Consider the following 16,460-nt stretch of genomic DNA (forward strand, 5'->3'; position numbering starts at 1 on the left):
GGATGGAGGACATTGTTTCTCTGCAATAGCCTGCACCTTAAAGCCTGCTGCCAGAGCCCTTCTGCATAAGCTCTCCTGGGCTGCACTCACCTCCTTGGCTTTGCTGAAGCCCATCCACATTTTCAGCCTGCGCACGAAGAGCTCCACCATCTCGTAGTCCTGGGGCTCGAAGGCAGGACGGTACAGCTCAAAGTGCATCTCCCGGTAGCTGTAGACAAGCACCACGGTGAAGAGCCTCAGCACGATCCACACCTCCAGGATGATATAGCTAGTGCAGAACAGGTAGTAGAGGCCGGAGGACTCGGGCGGGCAGGGGCGGAGGTTTGTGCTGCCCCGCACCATGGCGAAGAGCAGCAGGAGGCTGCTGCCGACGCTGCGGAAGGACTCCGAGGAGGAGGAGAAAAGCTGCAAAAGGGACAGCAGAGATACAACAAGAAGGGATCAGTTGGTGGCACAGTGTCCCCCAACACTCACTACCCCATCTTACAAAGTCTTTGCCCTGCGGAGCCGCGGGGCTCTGCTGGCAGCTGCGGCACGGGGAGGGACAGGGGGGTCACACAACCCTGGGCAGTCCTTGCTCGCAGCCAGCCCCCTGCCAGGCGAGTCGGGGGGAGCAGGTACTTACCAGGAAGCCAAGCTGTGCATACGCCAGGAGGAGGACCACGAAGGCCAGCCCTGCAGCCGTCAGCTCCTTCATGGACTTCTGAAAGGTCTTCCCGAACACAGACCACTGCCTGACAAAGCGCAGCTGCTGGGCTGCCTAGGACCGAGGGAGAGAACGGTGTCACAACACGGTGTCACAACACATGCAGAGGGTGCTGCAAGATCTGCCCAGCACCGCAGAGCCTCTCCCTTGCTCTCCCTGCCCTGAGAAGAGGCATTACAGCGCTGCCTGCTCTTGGACCGCACACATGAACTTGTAACGGGAAGGCAGGCACAGCCCGCACGTCTGCTAAACCAGAGCCCACGGGCTCAGGACATGGGGCTGTCCGGTCATTAATGTGGAGGTGCAGACATCCCTGGGTCTGATTCCAGCCCCAGCTATTAAAAAAAACAAACAAACAAAAAAAAAACAACACCAACAAGAAACAACACATCCCTGACCAAAGCCCAAAGCCCACACCCCTGACCACATGCTGCTCCCAGCCAGCCCTCTCTGTACCTGCACGGTCAGGAGGAAGAGGAGGGAGGCAGCCAAGGTGCTGAAGATGGTGTTGAGAAAGGCCACCTGGTAGAAGTTGGTGAAGCCCTTCCTGTTATTGAGGTACTTGAGCCACTGCTGGTCAGCAAGGGTGGCCTGGCTGAGGTGCACCACCACGGTGCAGGTGGTGAGGAGGATGAAGACCCACTGGCCGTAGCTGCCCCACAGGGTGAAGTAGGCCCTGCCCTCCTTCTTGATGGAAAGTGACTCAGACACCACGAAGTAGACCACGAACATCATGAGGAAGACCTGGGGGAAGAAGGGAGAGGTTACCAGGGAAGGAGGGGGCAATACTTGCCTGCCAGGCTGCACCAGGAGACCTTGCAGCACCCCAGGACAGCAAAAGCCCCATGTACTAGGCTGAGATCTGCAAGCCTACCCCTGGAGCACGCTTCCTCAGTCCTCCCATGCCTTCCTCTTGCTCCCTCTGTCCTGCTCCCTCTTGCCCTAGCAGCAAAGCTCCCCAAAGCCCATCCAAGGCACATGTGGCAGGGTGGCAGCACCCAGGGAAGAGGGCTCTGCTTCCACCTGGCCCTGGCCCAGCCGGGGGAGCTTTAGTCTGCGGTGACCAGCGCTGCTTTTCTTGGGGATAGGCCCCCGAGCACCTCTGGGGTGACCGAAGGGGAGAGGGGCGCAGGGCGAGGCACCACACTGACCATCATGAGCAGCTGCAGTGTGACGCCGCCGCTGAGCCGCAGCAGCGGGAAGGGGCTGATGGTGAGCGCGGTGACAGCCTGGCCGGCGCCCAGGAACTCCAGCTGCAGGGTGATGGCAGCATGCAGGTCCACGCTGGGGTTGTACTGCATCAGCTCCACAAAGACTGCCCGGCTCCTGCAGAGGGAAGAACAGCAGCTCAGGGGCCTGGGGCGACACCGACCCTGGGCTTTGGTGCCATCACTTTGTAGGGTCGTAGGTTCTCTCTCTCTCCCCAGTGGCACCCCCAGTAGTGCCCCTTAAAAATCCTGGTGACAGCAAAACATTTCCTTCGCCCCTGCCACACTTACATGTTGTCGATCCAGGTGTGCTGCTGAAGGTAATGCAGCTGAGCCCTGCTTTCCTCTAGTGAAGCCCCCAGCTCCTGGATGTAACCACCGGTATCATAGAAAGAGATGTAACCCCAGTACCAGACCCTGCAGAGGAAGAAGAGCCACAGGGTGAGAGCTGGAGACAGAACAGCCCTGGTGTGCTCTCCTACGGGCAGACTGAGCAGGTAGCTAAAGCAGGAGCCAAGTGCCTGCTACCACTCAAACTGCCAGCATGCAGGGGCCAGCATGGATGCATTCAGGAAAAGCCCCTGGCATTTTTGTGTTAACTTACTCTTTGCTGGGCTCAGGGGCTGCAGCTGACCTTACTGAGGCAAGGGCTGGGAACCACCCAGGGCACCAAATCACCCGAGAAGTTCCAACGTCCCCAGCACGTGGAGCAGAGGCACAGATAGCTGCGGGCTGGGCAGCTCCTTACCCGGTGAGGTCGGGCGGCGAGTAGGACCACGCGGCTGTCACGTTCACGGCTGCCCTTTCCCAGCCAGCTGCATAGTCAGCCGTGGAGAAACTGGGCGAGGTGCTGCAGTTCTTCCCGGCAGCTGTGCCCAGCCCACGGAGGAAGTCGTGGGCAGTGAGCTGGCACTCAGCTGGAAGGAGACCAACACCGTCACCCACACAGCACCCCGGTGCGGGGGCGCACAGCTGAGCTTTCACCCTTAGCATCTCCCCTCCACCCCCATGTCCTCACCCACACCTCCCGAAATCACACCAACCTCTCCCTTCAGTGTAAACCCCTCCATCCTCGTAACTGCCCCCAGTTCATTTCACCTCTGGTGGAAGGAGAACCAGAAGCAACTAATACATATGCTGCAAAGAGCGAAGTGCCTCCATAACCCCTGCCTTGCTCCACTCAGCACCCCACTGCATCCAGACCCAGCCGTTTCACCCTCCAGGCAGTGCCACCTCCCCAAGCAGGTGACAGCAGGGCCCTGGGCTGCTGCCCACCTACCTTCCTGCAGCCGGAGCTGGCGCAGCCGGGCCGCCCCCAGCGTGGTGCTGTGGCTCTCCTGACCCGAGCGGTTGTTGTAGAGGTATGGGAGGAACACCTGCGACATCCAGACCCAAAACTGATCCGACCTGCAAAAGGGAACGGCTGTGAGAGGCAAAGCTCCTGGAGCAGTTCTGCTGGGGCAGCGTCTGCAGGTCTCAGCCGTGATCTGGACGTCTGGGGTCCAGCTGGAGGGGAGGAGCTGCGTTTTGGGCAGGTAACCTGGGCTGCAGGTAACTGGGCTGCTCTCCTCCACGTGGCCGGCCAGCACGCAGGGCGGTTCCTGCACCCGCTCTGTGAGCCGTGCTCCAGGTGGGTGAGGAGAAGGGTTTTTTGATGGGCAAGACCTAAAGGTGAATGAATCCACTCGATGCTGACCCCCAGGGAAATCCTGGAGGCTTGGAAGGGACTGGCAGGTACCTGCGCCCCTCGCCCTGCTGGCTGGCCATCAGACCACCCTGAGGAGGGGATCGCTCAGCCCACCCCAGCCCAGGCTCTCTGCAGTTACCTCTTGATGCGGAGGAATTCGCTGCTGCCCAGCTGCTGCTTGATGGAGCTCTGCAGGAGGAAGGCCCTGCTGTTGCGGGTGGCATCTCCGTAGTTGGTAAGCAGGATCACCAGCAAGAACATCATGTAGATGAGGAAGTTCTGGCAAGCAGAGAGCAGAAAGAGATTGTACCCAACAGCAGGATGAGGTCAGGTCCCAGTCCCGTTCCTGCAGGAATCAATGCCTTCCACTGATTGCAGCAGGATCAGGCCCCAGAGCGTGCTGGTAATTCCCATGTGGGAAGCAGTTTAAAACAAAAGAGCCCGTGGCCTGGGTTTTTTTTTTCTCCCCTCAGAGCGGCCAGCCCAGCGCCACGTTTCAGCTGATACGCACTGCACAACCTCCCTGCAGCAGCTTCTGTAGCTGGCAGCTCGGTTTATAAAAGCAGGTACAGGAGTTTCCCTTCTTTAAAGGAATGGCACTCAGTTAACAGTAGCTGGATGCTCTAAAGCAGCCGTGTATTCCCAGCACCAGTGTGGAAGGTAAGTACTGAACGATCTACAAAGAAACTGAGACTTCTGCTCCTAGGCGGGGACTTGTTATGTTTCACAAGACCCTGTTAATTAATTTTCTTTGTGCAAGTTGCTGCTGCACACCTTGCCCTAGCCTCAAACACCCGAGTTACGGAGACAAACACACCAGCTGCTCCAAATCGAGGACACACGGCCACCCCCTTACAGTTCTGCTGTCCAGACACCTCAGATATTCACAGAGAAGATGAACATCGCTGTCTGACTTCTAAAGATAGGAAAACTGAGGCAGAGACTGGACACCTGCACCTGCTAGCTCAGGAGGTCACAGATGGACTGGGAGGAGCCACACAAGGACGGAGCTCAGCTGCTGGAGCCAGCACTCTACCTCTGCTCACCCCGGGCATCAGGGCCGTGTCTTACCTTCAGCATCCTGTGCAGCAGCTTGACCTTCCTGGCCTCCTCCTTGGCCTGGAAAAGGGCAAATCCCTGTGGGGGTCGGACTTTGCTGATCTTCTCAGAAACGTGCTCAACAAACGGGTGCTCCACCAAGGTGTCGTCTTCCTCTGGGTGCAAGCGCTTGGCAACCAGTGAGAAATAGAGGGCTTCCAGCAGCACCTGGGGACACCAGCACGTCGTGGGCTCGCAGAGCAGAGCTGTGCCACCAGAACCACTGGGCAGCAGCTCCTGTTTGCCCTTCAGCGACAGGCACGACAGCTCAGCACCACTTTGTGGAGCAGCCAGACTGCCTGTTAAATGAATTGCCACCAGCCCCGCTGCCCCTAATGCTGCTATCGTGCCCACCCTCCCCCCTCTGCAGAATTCAGTCCCCTGTGTCTGATAAACACTTAATTAGTACCTGGACAAGATGTTAATTACAGCTAATACGTGCACACGTACAGATAAGTGCTCGTGTCCTCCCTTTTGTTGTCCTTACCTTCAGGGGCTCCCAGACCAAGAAGGATGCCAGGAAGCTGAATATCCCTGAGATAAGCCACATGAGGGCGACGCTGGAGGAAAAGCCTACCCCAATCCACACGGAGACCCCCGTGGAGGTGGCAAAGAGGAAGAGACTGATACCATGAGCCAGATAGGAGCACCAGGGGGGCAGCAAGCGCTTCCTGAATGTTTGGTCTGCGACTGGAGGGAAGAGAAACGAGAGCAACCGTCACTGCTAAAGGGCCCCAGTGGGCACAGGAAGGGCTGAGCACATCCCTCATCGCAGCAGAGAACCGCCAGTCCCGGGAGAGTTTGGAGGGATTGTCCCAGACATCTCCCACTAAGCACGAATGGGGACAGCAGCCTGAACCACAGCCAGCCCAGCACAGCAGCCTCCCATCTGCAGCAGCGGGGTGGGCAGCAGGAGATGGGATCCTGCCTTGGCAGTGGGATCAGCTCCCTGCTTTCCATTAGAGCCCCAGGAAACGGGGCACGCCCGGCCTGGCTGGAAGTGCTGTGGGTCAAGACCTGTGAAAAGCCACACAGATCTGTCACAGTGGCTTCAGACTGCCAAGCCACCCTGCCCTGGGGCTTGCTCGGGCACAGCTTCTTTCACCCACCCATCTGAACCAGTGCCGGCATAAAGATACTACAGCCATTCATCAAGCTGATAAATGGAGGGATTTTAGCAGATCCAGGAGGATTTACTCCAATTCTCTCTGCTGCAGCCTATCCTAAGGAGGCAGTGCCTCAGGAAGCCAAGAGCTCACTACCAGAACTGGTGCTTAGCTTCTCCACGGGGCCTGTGCAGGGCAGCCTGGCACTTCCCAGCCCCCAGGCCTGACATCCCGCTCGTGCAGCCCCAGCTGGCCGGCTGCTGTGTCGCATGGTCCTCTAGGAAGCACCTCTTTTCCTCTGCTTTGTGGGTTGGTTTGAACTTTTGTTGGCATTTGGCTCCTTTTCCCCCCAGGCTATACGCAGAGACCCTCGCTCTGCATCCTTGTGCTGGATGAATGAAGGAATTGGTGGCTGCAGGGAGCTGCAGAGAGCAGAGGAACCGGAGAAGCTGCGAGCTGAGCTTCCCCAGGGTGTATGGCAGGGGATACGACAGAACGAATGGTGTCCTGGGGTCTGCTCGATTCAGGCCCCCAAACTGGCAGGAAACAGCAAACACACCCCTGCTGGGAGCAGCCTCTCCTAACGCTCTGCTTACCTGCCTGTTCCTCACAGCCATGCTGTGTGCCAAGGCCCCTGCCCGTCCCCAAAGGCCCCTGCCCGTCCCCGAGGGCCCACGGTGCTGCCACTGGGCACAGCCCTGGTACCTGTCCACGTCGACTTGGCCGACCTGCTCACTTCCCGGGGAGGGGCTGCCATGCCCTGGCCTTTGTCGTTCAGCTTCTGCATCATGACAGTCTCCACCTTCTCCCCGAACACACTGGAGCTGCTGAGGCAAAGGGGTGCTGTCAGTGAGCTGTGCGGGTGCTGCGGTGTCAGGCTGTCAGCAGCACAGCAGCCTGGGCCAGGCAGAGGCATTTCGTACGGCAGCAGGCTCAGGCTGCCAGTGCACTGACGCTGTTCTGCCTTTTGCAGAGGGCTGGAAGACTTTCTCCTCCCTTGCCCTGCCGCTTTGTGCTGGCTATCTGGCTGTGAGCTTCCAGCCTGACCAGGCAGTGCCAGCGCCCCAACGCAGGGTGCTCTGGGCACGGTAACACACCGGGGATTCAAACCCCCTCCCCAAAGTGCCTCCCCGGCACTTCATCAGCAGCCCACGAAGCTCTGGAGACATTTCTCCAGCCAGGGCTTTAGGGGATATGCCAGGTGGCTCCTGGAAGGGACGCAGAGCCCTCCTGGAGCCCAGGCTGTGGAGGCTGCAGGCATCACAGTGGCACACTGACTGTGTGACAAGGCTGTCCCGGGGCTTCGCAATGCCACGAAGCCCAGCTCAGCTCGCTGTGGCTGCGTGCAGCAGAGCTGGCAGGCACAACACCAGCAAGGGCAAGGACAGGAGACACCGGCTCCGCCTGCCTTGTGGGGGTGTCTCCGCTCCCCCCGTACTTACAGGCCTGAGATCAGATCTGTTTCAGCCCTCATGTACGGCCCCAGGTCCTGGGAGTGGGAGATGCCACTAGCTCCATCTGCTAGGATCTGCCGTATGAGGTCCTCATCTGGGGAAACAGAGCAAAGGGCATCAGCAGGAGCACAGCACGCAGACCCCCGCCCCGGGAGGGTTCTGAAATCCCCATTAAAAGATGTGATCCCCTTATTCTGCCTTGCAAATTGAAGCCAGCCTGGTGGCAAGCTCTGCTATTCTGCTTCCCTGGAGCTCCCAAGCACCAGATCACTTCTCCTGCACCTCCCTGCAGCATTCCAGCCCCGGCACAGAGCAGCGCTGCTCGCACCCACCTGAGGCAGAGAAGTATCGCGGCTGCCCCTGGTGAATGCCAAGCGACAGGCTGTCCTCCTCAGCCGCTAGCGGGGCCTCGAGCCCCAGGTGGCGGCTGGCCCGGCCTCTCTTCAGCTTCTGGATGGTGTTGCCCATGATGGAGGGGTCGCTGAGGAGGTCTGGCCAGCTGAGCAGGGCTTCGCTGGAGGGCCACCGCACGAGGCTGCGGGAGAACAGAGCGCGGTGTGCAGTCAGCAGAATGGGGAGCACGAGGAAGGCACGGCGTTAGCATGCAGGCCTGCCTGGCAGGGGAAGAGCTGCGGGAGCACAGCCGCGTCTGCCCGCACGTGGCTGCGCTGAGATCTGCAGGGCTCTGGGTGACTGCTCAGAACAAAGCTACCTTCCACCCCCTGGCAACAAGGAGTTACCGGCTCTGGTAAAACACAGGCCAGCAGAGCTCCACTGCCTGCGGGCAGCTGGCCTTTGAAGGCCCTCCCACCCAAAACAGTACATAAGCTGTGAAACATCAAGTTTCACATGTGCTAGCCTGCAGCACTGATAAGGAAGACATAATTTGTGGGAGACTAGAAGAAGAAAACAAAATTGAAATCCTACTTGTTCCATCCCCAGAAGCCCACTTACCTTTTGGAATCCTCCAAGAACAGATCTGTTTTGGTTTGCTCAGAGAAGGCCTGTGGAGGAAGAGGAGGCATTTCAGGGATGTGACACTGGCTGCTGCCTGGCCAGAACAGCAGGTATGCAGAGACAAAAGGCTGTGGCTCTCCCCACCACCAGTGGTGTCCAGTGGCACGAGTGCCTTAGTCCTGGCACTGATGGCAGTGGATGCAGCTGTGCGGGTGCAGGAGAGCGCACAGAGCCTGCGTGGCTTCCAGGCACGAAGCAGCTTACCTCTGCCCGCAGCCCAGGGAAGGTGGGGAAGGAGCTGTCGAGGATCGAGGAGTCCAGGTAGTTGTCAATCTCCAGGGACTGCTGGTCGGAGTGAGTCAGCGTGTGGTTGATGGAGACCTGCAGGAGACAGGAAGGCTTGAGCAGAACGAGGAGGGGCAGAGGTGACAATGTGCCTGGTGGGGCTGAGAACAGGCACGTCCTTCCCTGCCTCCCAGCTGCCTTGGGCACCATCGCACAGCCCAGCACCCTCTGGGCTGCACCCCCTACGAGTTCCCTAGAAGCTGCAGGGGTTTACAATCTCCTGTGGAAGCAGGGAGTGCTTATAGGAAAAAGAAATATCAGACACATTTGCTGCTCATCAGTCACTGAGCAGCTGGCTGCAGTACTTAATAAGGCTGTTAATTGTGTGTAACTAGTCATTAAATCCCCAGCTAATCCTTCCACAGCTGCCTAACCACAGCTCTGTTCAGGCAGCTGAATTTGTACCCAGGGCAGGTATTTCATTAGGAATGCTCGAGTGAGCTTCTCTCAAGCTCCTACCAAAGCAGCGGAGGGTCATACCTTTCAGTGGCATTTGGGTACTTACCACCTACCAAAAACAAGATGAAGTAAGTGCCTAAATAGCTTTTAGAACCTACCCTTTTGGTGTCTGTCTGGGCATTGCCAGAACCCAGTATCACCCAGCAGATGTGTATGACAGTGATCTGTCCCTCTAAATAAAGCCAGGGGCTGCTCCCTGCTCAACAGGGGGGCAGAGCCCTGCTACTTCCCAGGCTGTGGCCATGAGGCAGGGCAGTGCAGAAGGGCAGCAGGGAGACAACCAGCTGAAGAAGTGATATACCACCAAGGGCAGAACATAGCCCCAGACGAGCAAACCTGACGAGCACACCCATTTGGGCAGCCAGCAGCTACTCCTTATTACCTTGCCACGAGCCATCCGGAAGAGAAATAAAATGACCAAGTAGAGAGGGTAGACCACCACGCTGGACACCAGACCGACAGCCACAGTGTCCACGTTAACAGGCACCAGGTTGGAAATGGCTCCGTTGCTGGAGAGAACCGAGAGAGATCAGAGACGGGTGTTAGCAGGAGCACTCAGGGTTGCCAGCCAAGCAGAGAGCAAGACAGAAGAGCACAACTGGGCATTTCAGGCGTGCAGGGAAAGAAACGGGCACAGGCTGTGCTAACAGATGGCACAGCAAAACCGGGCAAGGGGAAAAGCTGATCAGGCTCTCCTTGGTCCTCCATGATCCGTGTCCCGATCCCAAATTCTTTGCAAGGGGAAGGGCAGGCTCAAGGCCGCAAGCAAGGCAGCTGTTTGCAGCAGACATAAGGTCTGTCCTGCCCCACCTAAGGGGAAGCACAGGAGGAGGAGGTCAGGGACTGGGCAGAGCACAGCGCACCTGAGGTGTACGTTCCCCACCATGCCGTACCACACGGCGTTGGCACAGAGGAAGAGGAAGATGAGGAGGGAGCAGCAGGTGGCCCTCTGGACACGGGTGAAGCGGCTGCGAGGCGGGCGGTCCCACATGGACAGCCAGACGTGCTTCTCGAAGAATCCTCGCTGCAGCTCTGCTATGAAGATCCGGGAGAAGCTCCTCAGCTCCGTCTCACCTGAGCACAAAGAGAGACTTTCAGGGTCAGCAGCACAGGAGAGGGTACCCAGCTGGGGCTGGCACAGTCCCCCCTTGCAGGCTGATATTCAAAGAGTATCCCCACTGCACCTACGCAGACCTTTTTGCAAAGCTGGATCCCAGCCATGCCTCGTCCTCTAGCACAAAGGACCCAGCAAAGCATCTGGCTATGCAAATCATCAGTGAGACAGTAGCAGCGTGCAGGCTCTATGGTCTCTCTGCACAGTCTCCTGCACGAGCCCTTCCTCGGTGCAATGGGAGCTGCCACGCTGCCCAGCCTCCCTGCCCTGCGCCCAGGAGCTGAGCACTCACTGGCAGCATAAACCTCTTTCTCCACCATGCCGTCGTTCTCTTCGCTCTCCACGGACAGCCAGTCGTTCACCAGGAAGAAGTAGCTCTTGCTGCTTTGCAGGTCCCGCACGATGACGTGCTGCAGGTACCACGAGGGGCTGAGTCCTAAGGGTTAAGGGATAAAGAGATGTGTTTCACAGCAGACATCCCCTGTGTGAACCTGCGATGCCCGATGGCAGCCTCAGCCCCCCAATGCCTGCTCCTGCCCCACCTTTGTTGTCGTGCCAAATGCGGATGCGCCAGATGCTGCCCAGGTTCCGCTCCGTGGCGATCTGAAACACGTCAAGGCTGTTGCGGTGGAAGGCGTTTTCCCCATCCAGGTGTCTGTGCCCACTTTTGTTGTCCACGCCGTACAGGGCGATCCCCACGTGCGCTGTGGTACCTGGCAGGGTTAACGGGGCTCGGTTAGGGAAGTTCACCCAAGGTGGAACTGTTCCCAGCCCTGTCTTCCTGCCAGGGATGTGGGGCCAGGTGCCTTGGCCCTTCAGAGGGGCCACCTGGGGACCTGGGAGGAAGAAATGCCCTCAACAGCTGTCCCACGCCCCGGGATGGTGTTACACACAGCCTGCAGGGCAGCTGCTCAGACTGGCCTGGTGCATGCTCCTTGGCATACTCGTGGTTCTCCACTTTGGAGGGGACTGAATCTGAAATTCCTTGACTTGCCAACACCCTAGCGGGAGGAGACGTTTATTCTGGATGTTTTTTCCATCAGACAGTCAGAAGACTTGTTTGCTTTGACTTCTCTCCGGTACCCGTTGCCAGATGCTCCCCAGTCCACCTGCTCAACCTGGATGGTCCTTGGGGTGACTTCGGAACACAGCAGCTCCCAGTGAAACCAGTGGTTACACTAAGATCAATGGGTACCCACCTCTAGCAGTGACATGGTGGCATCCTACCTCCACCATTGCTCAGAGCTCCCACAACTCAGCTCCCTGCATTTCCAGGCTTGGGATGATATTTCTGGCAGCTCAAGCTACAAACCCAGCCCCAGATCAGAAAGCCAAGCTTTCTGCCTTCACGCTGCTAGGAAAGATTCAGCAGGGAGAACAAAGTGATGGATGGGGGTGGACAGCAAAATGATCAATCTACAGTGCCCACAAGGCCTGGATGCTTCTGCAGGAAAGGATGATCCTTTCAGGGATCTGGAGCAGGGGAGCTTCAGCAGCGATGCACAACCACTGCCTCCCAGCTGCTCCTGCAGATATTTCTGTACCAGGTGGCTCCCTGTAGCAGTAGGTGCACCCTACAGCAAGAGGTGAGGCAGCATGCTTTTCTCCTGGCTCTTCACCGGCTCCATCATCACACACACAAAAACATCTGAATGCTGTGGGGAGGCCCTGAGCTGACTGCTTGGTGCTCCTTCACATGACAGCTGGGCTCTGGGCTCTGCCAGGGAACGTTTGGTTGAGGATGTGCTGAGGGGAGCTCTCAGGGAGCTGCACAGATGTCATCCTAGCAGTCAAGCACGGGTAGGGGTCTGTGGGCTAACCTGATCCTCTGCCCCATCCAGTTTTCACCAGGATCTCGTATTTATACAGCCCGTTCTTCCCGCAGAAGGGAATCACCCCGACGCGGTTGATGTCAATCATGTCCAGCTTGTGCACAATCAGCGCGGCCACTGAGTAGGTCACAAAGCAGACGGCGCACGTCAGCAGAACGATGTAGTTGAGGCCAGGGCCTGGAGCCTGAAAAAAAAGAGCCATGTTGAAAGACACTCTCTTTCCTCAGGAGGACCCCGCTGCTCCCTGCGGGCTGTGCTGCCTCCTTGCTGGCTACAAGCATCACTCACAACACCACGTGCAACCAGAGACCTGTCCCTGCTCACACCGTGCTCAGGGCTCACTCACTCGCAGCCCCTGCAGAGCAGACAGCAGCAGCTGCAGAGAGCTCTCTGCTCCCACCTATGGCACAGCGACGGAGCTGGAAGGAGCCCCAGTTGCTCCAGGGAGCCAGGGAGCAGCTGGCAGGTGCAAGCTCTCTGGGCTAAAACAATGCTGTGACAGCTGGGAGGAGCATTTGGCATCTCATGAAAGAGGTGAGCACACCGCAAGGTATTCAGACTGGGGAATAAAGCCATCTGCAAATGTCTGCTTTTAGCATCAGCAGCCAGGACTCGTGACCAGGGGGCACAGCCCCTCTGTGCTTGTCTGCAGCTCCCAAAGGTACGCAGGTACGGGTGCTGGTCTGCCAGCCACCACCCAGCCCGAACGTAAACACCAGCAGGAGCCCAAGACCTCTAGGTGACCACAGGCTGTTCAGAAGTGGCAACGTCACACAGCCTCTGCTTTGTTCTACTCACAGGGAAGATGAACTGGACAGAGTTTGGGGGCACAAAGAGGCTGGCCCCAAAGGCGGTGAGGTGCTGGGTTAAGCACACAGCCTGGTCTGGCCTGGTCTCCTCGAGCGGGATGATGCCTTCTGTCTTCCACCGCCTCTCCTGCTCGCTGAAGTACTGGCACAGGGAGGTGTACAGCCCCAGGGTCACCTCCACCGGGGACCAGCTGAAATGGTTGGTGATGTTGAAGTAATACTTCTGGATGGTGTCATCCGTTCTGGAAAGGGCAAGACAGCAAGACATTAGTACCCACGGGCTGAAGAGACACAAACCCCAGTGTGACGGATGTGTGCCCACGGAAATCACCCCCCTGCAGGGACAGGTAAGCACACAGGAGGAGAAAGAAAGGCCCGGTGAACATGGTATAATCTGCACAGCCCTCTGTGCAGAAGTTCTGGGGCTCTACAGACCCCTTGAATTCTTCTCTCTTTGCATTATTTCAGTACCTGGGAGCACTGCATTGCCTGCCCCCCTCTCTTCTCTGTGCTGGCAGCCTTACATAGCTCTCCCGCCCGCCCTTCCCTGTGCCCCACTGACCCCCACGACTCTTCCAGAGCAACTTCAATTCTTGGCTGGGAGCAGACTCGCTCATTAGGAGGATTAATTCCTCTCTGAGCGTGCTGTTACCAAAAGCCATGGAAGTTGTGTCAACTTACACAACAGTGGCTCCACTCCTGCCCCGCCTATTCCCAAGCTGCCTGTCTTTCTTCTCAGATAATGCCTAGGAACAGCTCATGAATAACAGGAGGCATGAACACACACACTCCTGGGAAAGGCAGCAAGTCAGCGACTGAAGTTACAAGAACGACTGCTCTGACAAAAAGAAGAGAGCTTGGCTCCAAACCCCACGTGCACAGCAGCCCATGGCAGCCTGGCATTAGCCATGGCAAAGCTCTGGGAATCCCTCGTGTACATCCACGGGACAGCCTGGGGGTGGCAGGGATCACAAGGGAGGGTGCTCTTACGTTGGCGAGGTGAAGAAGGTGTAGAGCTTGTGGTCATCTCCAGACAGGGCCTCCAGGCTGATTTTCTTGGAGGCAGTGCAGTTGTACTCATTGGGCTCTGGTTCATGGTGGAGATAGGCCATGATGAACGGCTCAGGCTCGCTCGCGATGTAGTGATCTGCACGGGGAGAGAGAGAAAGAACAGAAAGTACTTTATAAACACCAGGGAGAGCTCAACCACACGGCTGCTGCCAGCAGTGGATGCTCAGGGAGGAGCGTCAGGAACACAGAGCTGGGAGAGATGCTTTTCCTGCCTGCACTCTGCCTGCAGCTCAGAGGATTCCTGAGCAGGAGGCTCTGGATACCAGTGTACCTGGTCCAGAGACAGGACAAACTGCCTCCAGTGCTAACACGGCTCACAGAAGCCACGTTTTGCTGGGAAAAGCAAAAGGCTTCTCAGCGTCAGAATCCATAGACAAGGATTGCAGCGGGGTTGGACAATGCCCATGACAGCTGGAACCTCAGCAGTGCAGTACGGGACTTGCTGTCCCGAGATGTGCTCCCAAACACACCCCCTGACACAGCTGTCCTGTGCCTCCAACCCAGCCCTCCCCACCCACGCGAAGAAACAGCAAAAAGCACGGGGAGCTGGCTCTGAGCTACCATTCAGGACTTTGTAGGTGAGCCTGAAGTGCAGTCCTGCTTCTCGATTGTTGCTCTCCATGGTCACGATGAGGTTCACAGACGTTCTTGCCTCGATAACTTCAGTGCCAGCAGCGAGATTGTCAGCGTCCGTGTTGTTTGACACCATTACAGTGATGGCTTTCTCCGAGTCCAGGCTGCCAATGGGGATCTGCACTCCGTTGTGGGTCTGGAACTCCATGGAGGCCACCTTCGTGGACACGGTGTAGTTGCTGATGTAACCGAACGGGAATGGATTGGAGTCCACTTGGAACATGACTTGAATAACATCGGTCAAGTTGGAAAGGGTGGTGTTGAAAGCCTGGGGGATGGAGAACTGGCAGTTTGGCGTGTTCTCATAGCAAAGCAAGTTAAAGGGATCAGATCTTTTGCCTGTGGCCTTAATTTCTCCTCCCACCAGCTCAAGGGGCTCTTCATTCAGCACTCGAGACTTCATGAGGATGCGCATCAGGCTGGAAGACAGGTTGTAGGCTTTGGGAGCCAGCAGCAGATTGTGAGAATCAGCAAGCAGTTCCTGGGGCTTGGACTCTTGTGAAACCGTATTGACGAGGTGGATTAAGTCACCTGTCAGGAGAGAAATGAAAGAGCAAACAGAGGAACTGGTAAATAGTCTAGGTAACTACTAACATCTCGGTAACATCTGACACCTTCCCAAAAAAATCAGACAGGTCTTTCTTTGCTGTTTTCTCACTGTAACTCTGCACTGCATACGTGTGACCTTCCATGCTGGAAGTGTTCAGTAGCCCTGAGCTGAAAATAGAGCTGTCAACTCTTCCTGCCATGTCTGGGCTAATCTACAACATTTGGTGATGAGGACTTAATCACGACAGGCTTTATTTTCCTCCTGTGAGGTGACAGAAACAGCAGATTGGGAAACAGGGAAGGAACGGATAAAACAAACATGTTACCAAGTTTTTGCATCATATAGTGAAAAACACTCAGAAATATATGAGTAGTGCAAAGAAGGTGTCACTGCTTGTAGCCAGGTGGGAATTTCCAGTATTCAGGGGTGTCCCAGTGAAGACTGGTACCCTGCTCAGACTGCAACCAGGAAGGCGAGTATCTGGAAACCATATCTGTTATTCATTCATTACAAGAATGACAATTCCCTGAAGTACTGGAGAGTTTACTAATAAGCTGTCATATTTAAATATCCAGAGAGACAGCTGACAAAGCCAGGATAACCCTGGGAAAAGTGCAGGACGAATAAAGCAATGGGGGTGCCATGCTCCAAATCTTAGACACGATTCCCCTAACATCTCGAAAAGGCACGAGCCAAACCTCTGGTCCAGGTGAAAGCCTGCAGAGCTTCCCTCAGCCTGCTGCTGTCCAGCAGCCCGAGCAGGGAGCTCTGTGCCCACAGCAGCGTGGCCAAAGGCCACCCACTCCCGCGTGAACAGAACCCACCTGTGATGTTGAGAATGTTGTCGGCGATGCCCGTCGGGGTCACGGTGCCCTGGGTCGTTTCCCCCTGCAGAATGGTCATCATGGTCTCCAGCTTGTTCAAGGTCCTCGTCAGGCAGGACTTGCAGACCATCTCCTTGTTCACCACCTGCACAGGGAAACACAGCCTGACTCAGCTGGCTCAGTCCTACAAAGACCCGAGAACATTTGTTCAAACACTGCTTTCGTTCTCCAAGTTATCCTTACTCTTTCCAGCCCCAAGGAGGTACCCGCAGAGACCAGGGCTGCTCTGCCCACACTGAGAGGTGCCAAGACTTTGCGGGTGTCTCCAGAAGCCTTCCATCCACTTTCCCTCATGCTCCCACCTGCCAGCGTGCAGGCAGGCATGCTAAGAGGTGATGGAGGACGTGTTAGGGTTGGAAAGGACCATGAAGGGCAGCATGTTCAGATTCCCTTAAATTCGGCCATAAGGACCAAGCGTGCTCCTGGCGTTGCAACTCATGGATCACCCGTCTGGGGCCACACACTGCTCCTACAGAAATCAACCAGGAGGAGCTGCACAGGATTCCTCCACACACTCAACAGTCTTCAATGGCAGCAAGGTCTGGCC

General features: G+C 56.9%; 1 protein-coding gene across 1 annotated transcript in view; it reads right to left on the minus strand.

Moving 5' to 3' along the window:
- The window catches only part of PKD1 (polycystin 1, transient receptor potential channel interacting), an 87,849-nt gene that overhangs the window by 3,725 nt on the left and 67,664 nt on the right, over window positions 1–16,460 (minus strand). The window contains exons 22-45 of the mRNA XM_040574781.1: window positions 15,854–15,998; window positions 14,408–15,010; window positions 13,766–13,922; window positions 12,765–13,017; window positions 11,955–12,150; window positions 10,677–10,847; window positions 10,427–10,570; window positions 9,884–10,094; window positions 9,403–9,529; window positions 8,481–8,597; window positions 8,214–8,263; window positions 7,592–7,794; window positions 7,248–7,353; window positions 6,511–6,629; window positions 5,187–5,389; window positions 4,673–4,867; window positions 3,741–3,880; window positions 3,194–3,321; window positions 2,663–2,831; window positions 2,206–2,331; window positions 1,858–2,032; window positions 1,163–1,450; window positions 626–760; window positions 91–405 (exon numbers count right to left, since the gene is read on the minus strand). Coding sequence (XP_040430715.1) covers window positions 91–405; window positions 626–760; window positions 1,163–1,450; window positions 1,858–2,032; window positions 2,206–2,331; window positions 2,663–2,831; window positions 3,194–3,321; window positions 3,741–3,880; window positions 4,673–4,867; window positions 5,187–5,389; window positions 6,511–6,629; window positions 7,248–7,353; window positions 7,592–7,794; window positions 8,214–8,263; window positions 8,481–8,597; window positions 9,403–9,529; window positions 9,884–10,094; window positions 10,427–10,570; window positions 10,677–10,847; window positions 11,955–12,150; window positions 12,765–13,017; window positions 13,766–13,922; window positions 14,408–15,010; window positions 15,854–15,998 — 4,476 coding nt within the window. The remainder of the gene's footprint in view (window positions 1–90; window positions 406–625; window positions 761–1,162; window positions 1,451–1,857; window positions 2,033–2,205; window positions 2,332–2,662; window positions 2,832–3,193; window positions 3,322–3,740; window positions 3,881–4,672; window positions 4,868–5,186; window positions 5,390–6,510; window positions 6,630–7,247; window positions 7,354–7,591; window positions 7,795–8,213; window positions 8,264–8,480; window positions 8,598–9,402; window positions 9,530–9,883; window positions 10,095–10,426; window positions 10,571–10,676; window positions 10,848–11,954; window positions 12,151–12,764; window positions 13,018–13,765; window positions 13,923–14,407; window positions 15,011–15,853; window positions 15,999–16,460) is intronic.

This window comes from Cygnus olor, chromosome 15, assembly GCF_009769625.2.
Source record: "Cygnus olor isolate bCygOlo1 chromosome 15, bCygOlo1.pri.v2, whole genome shotgun sequence".
Classification (NCBI taxonomy): domain Eukaryota; kingdom Metazoa; phylum Chordata; class Aves; order Anseriformes; family Anatidae; genus Cygnus; species Cygnus olor.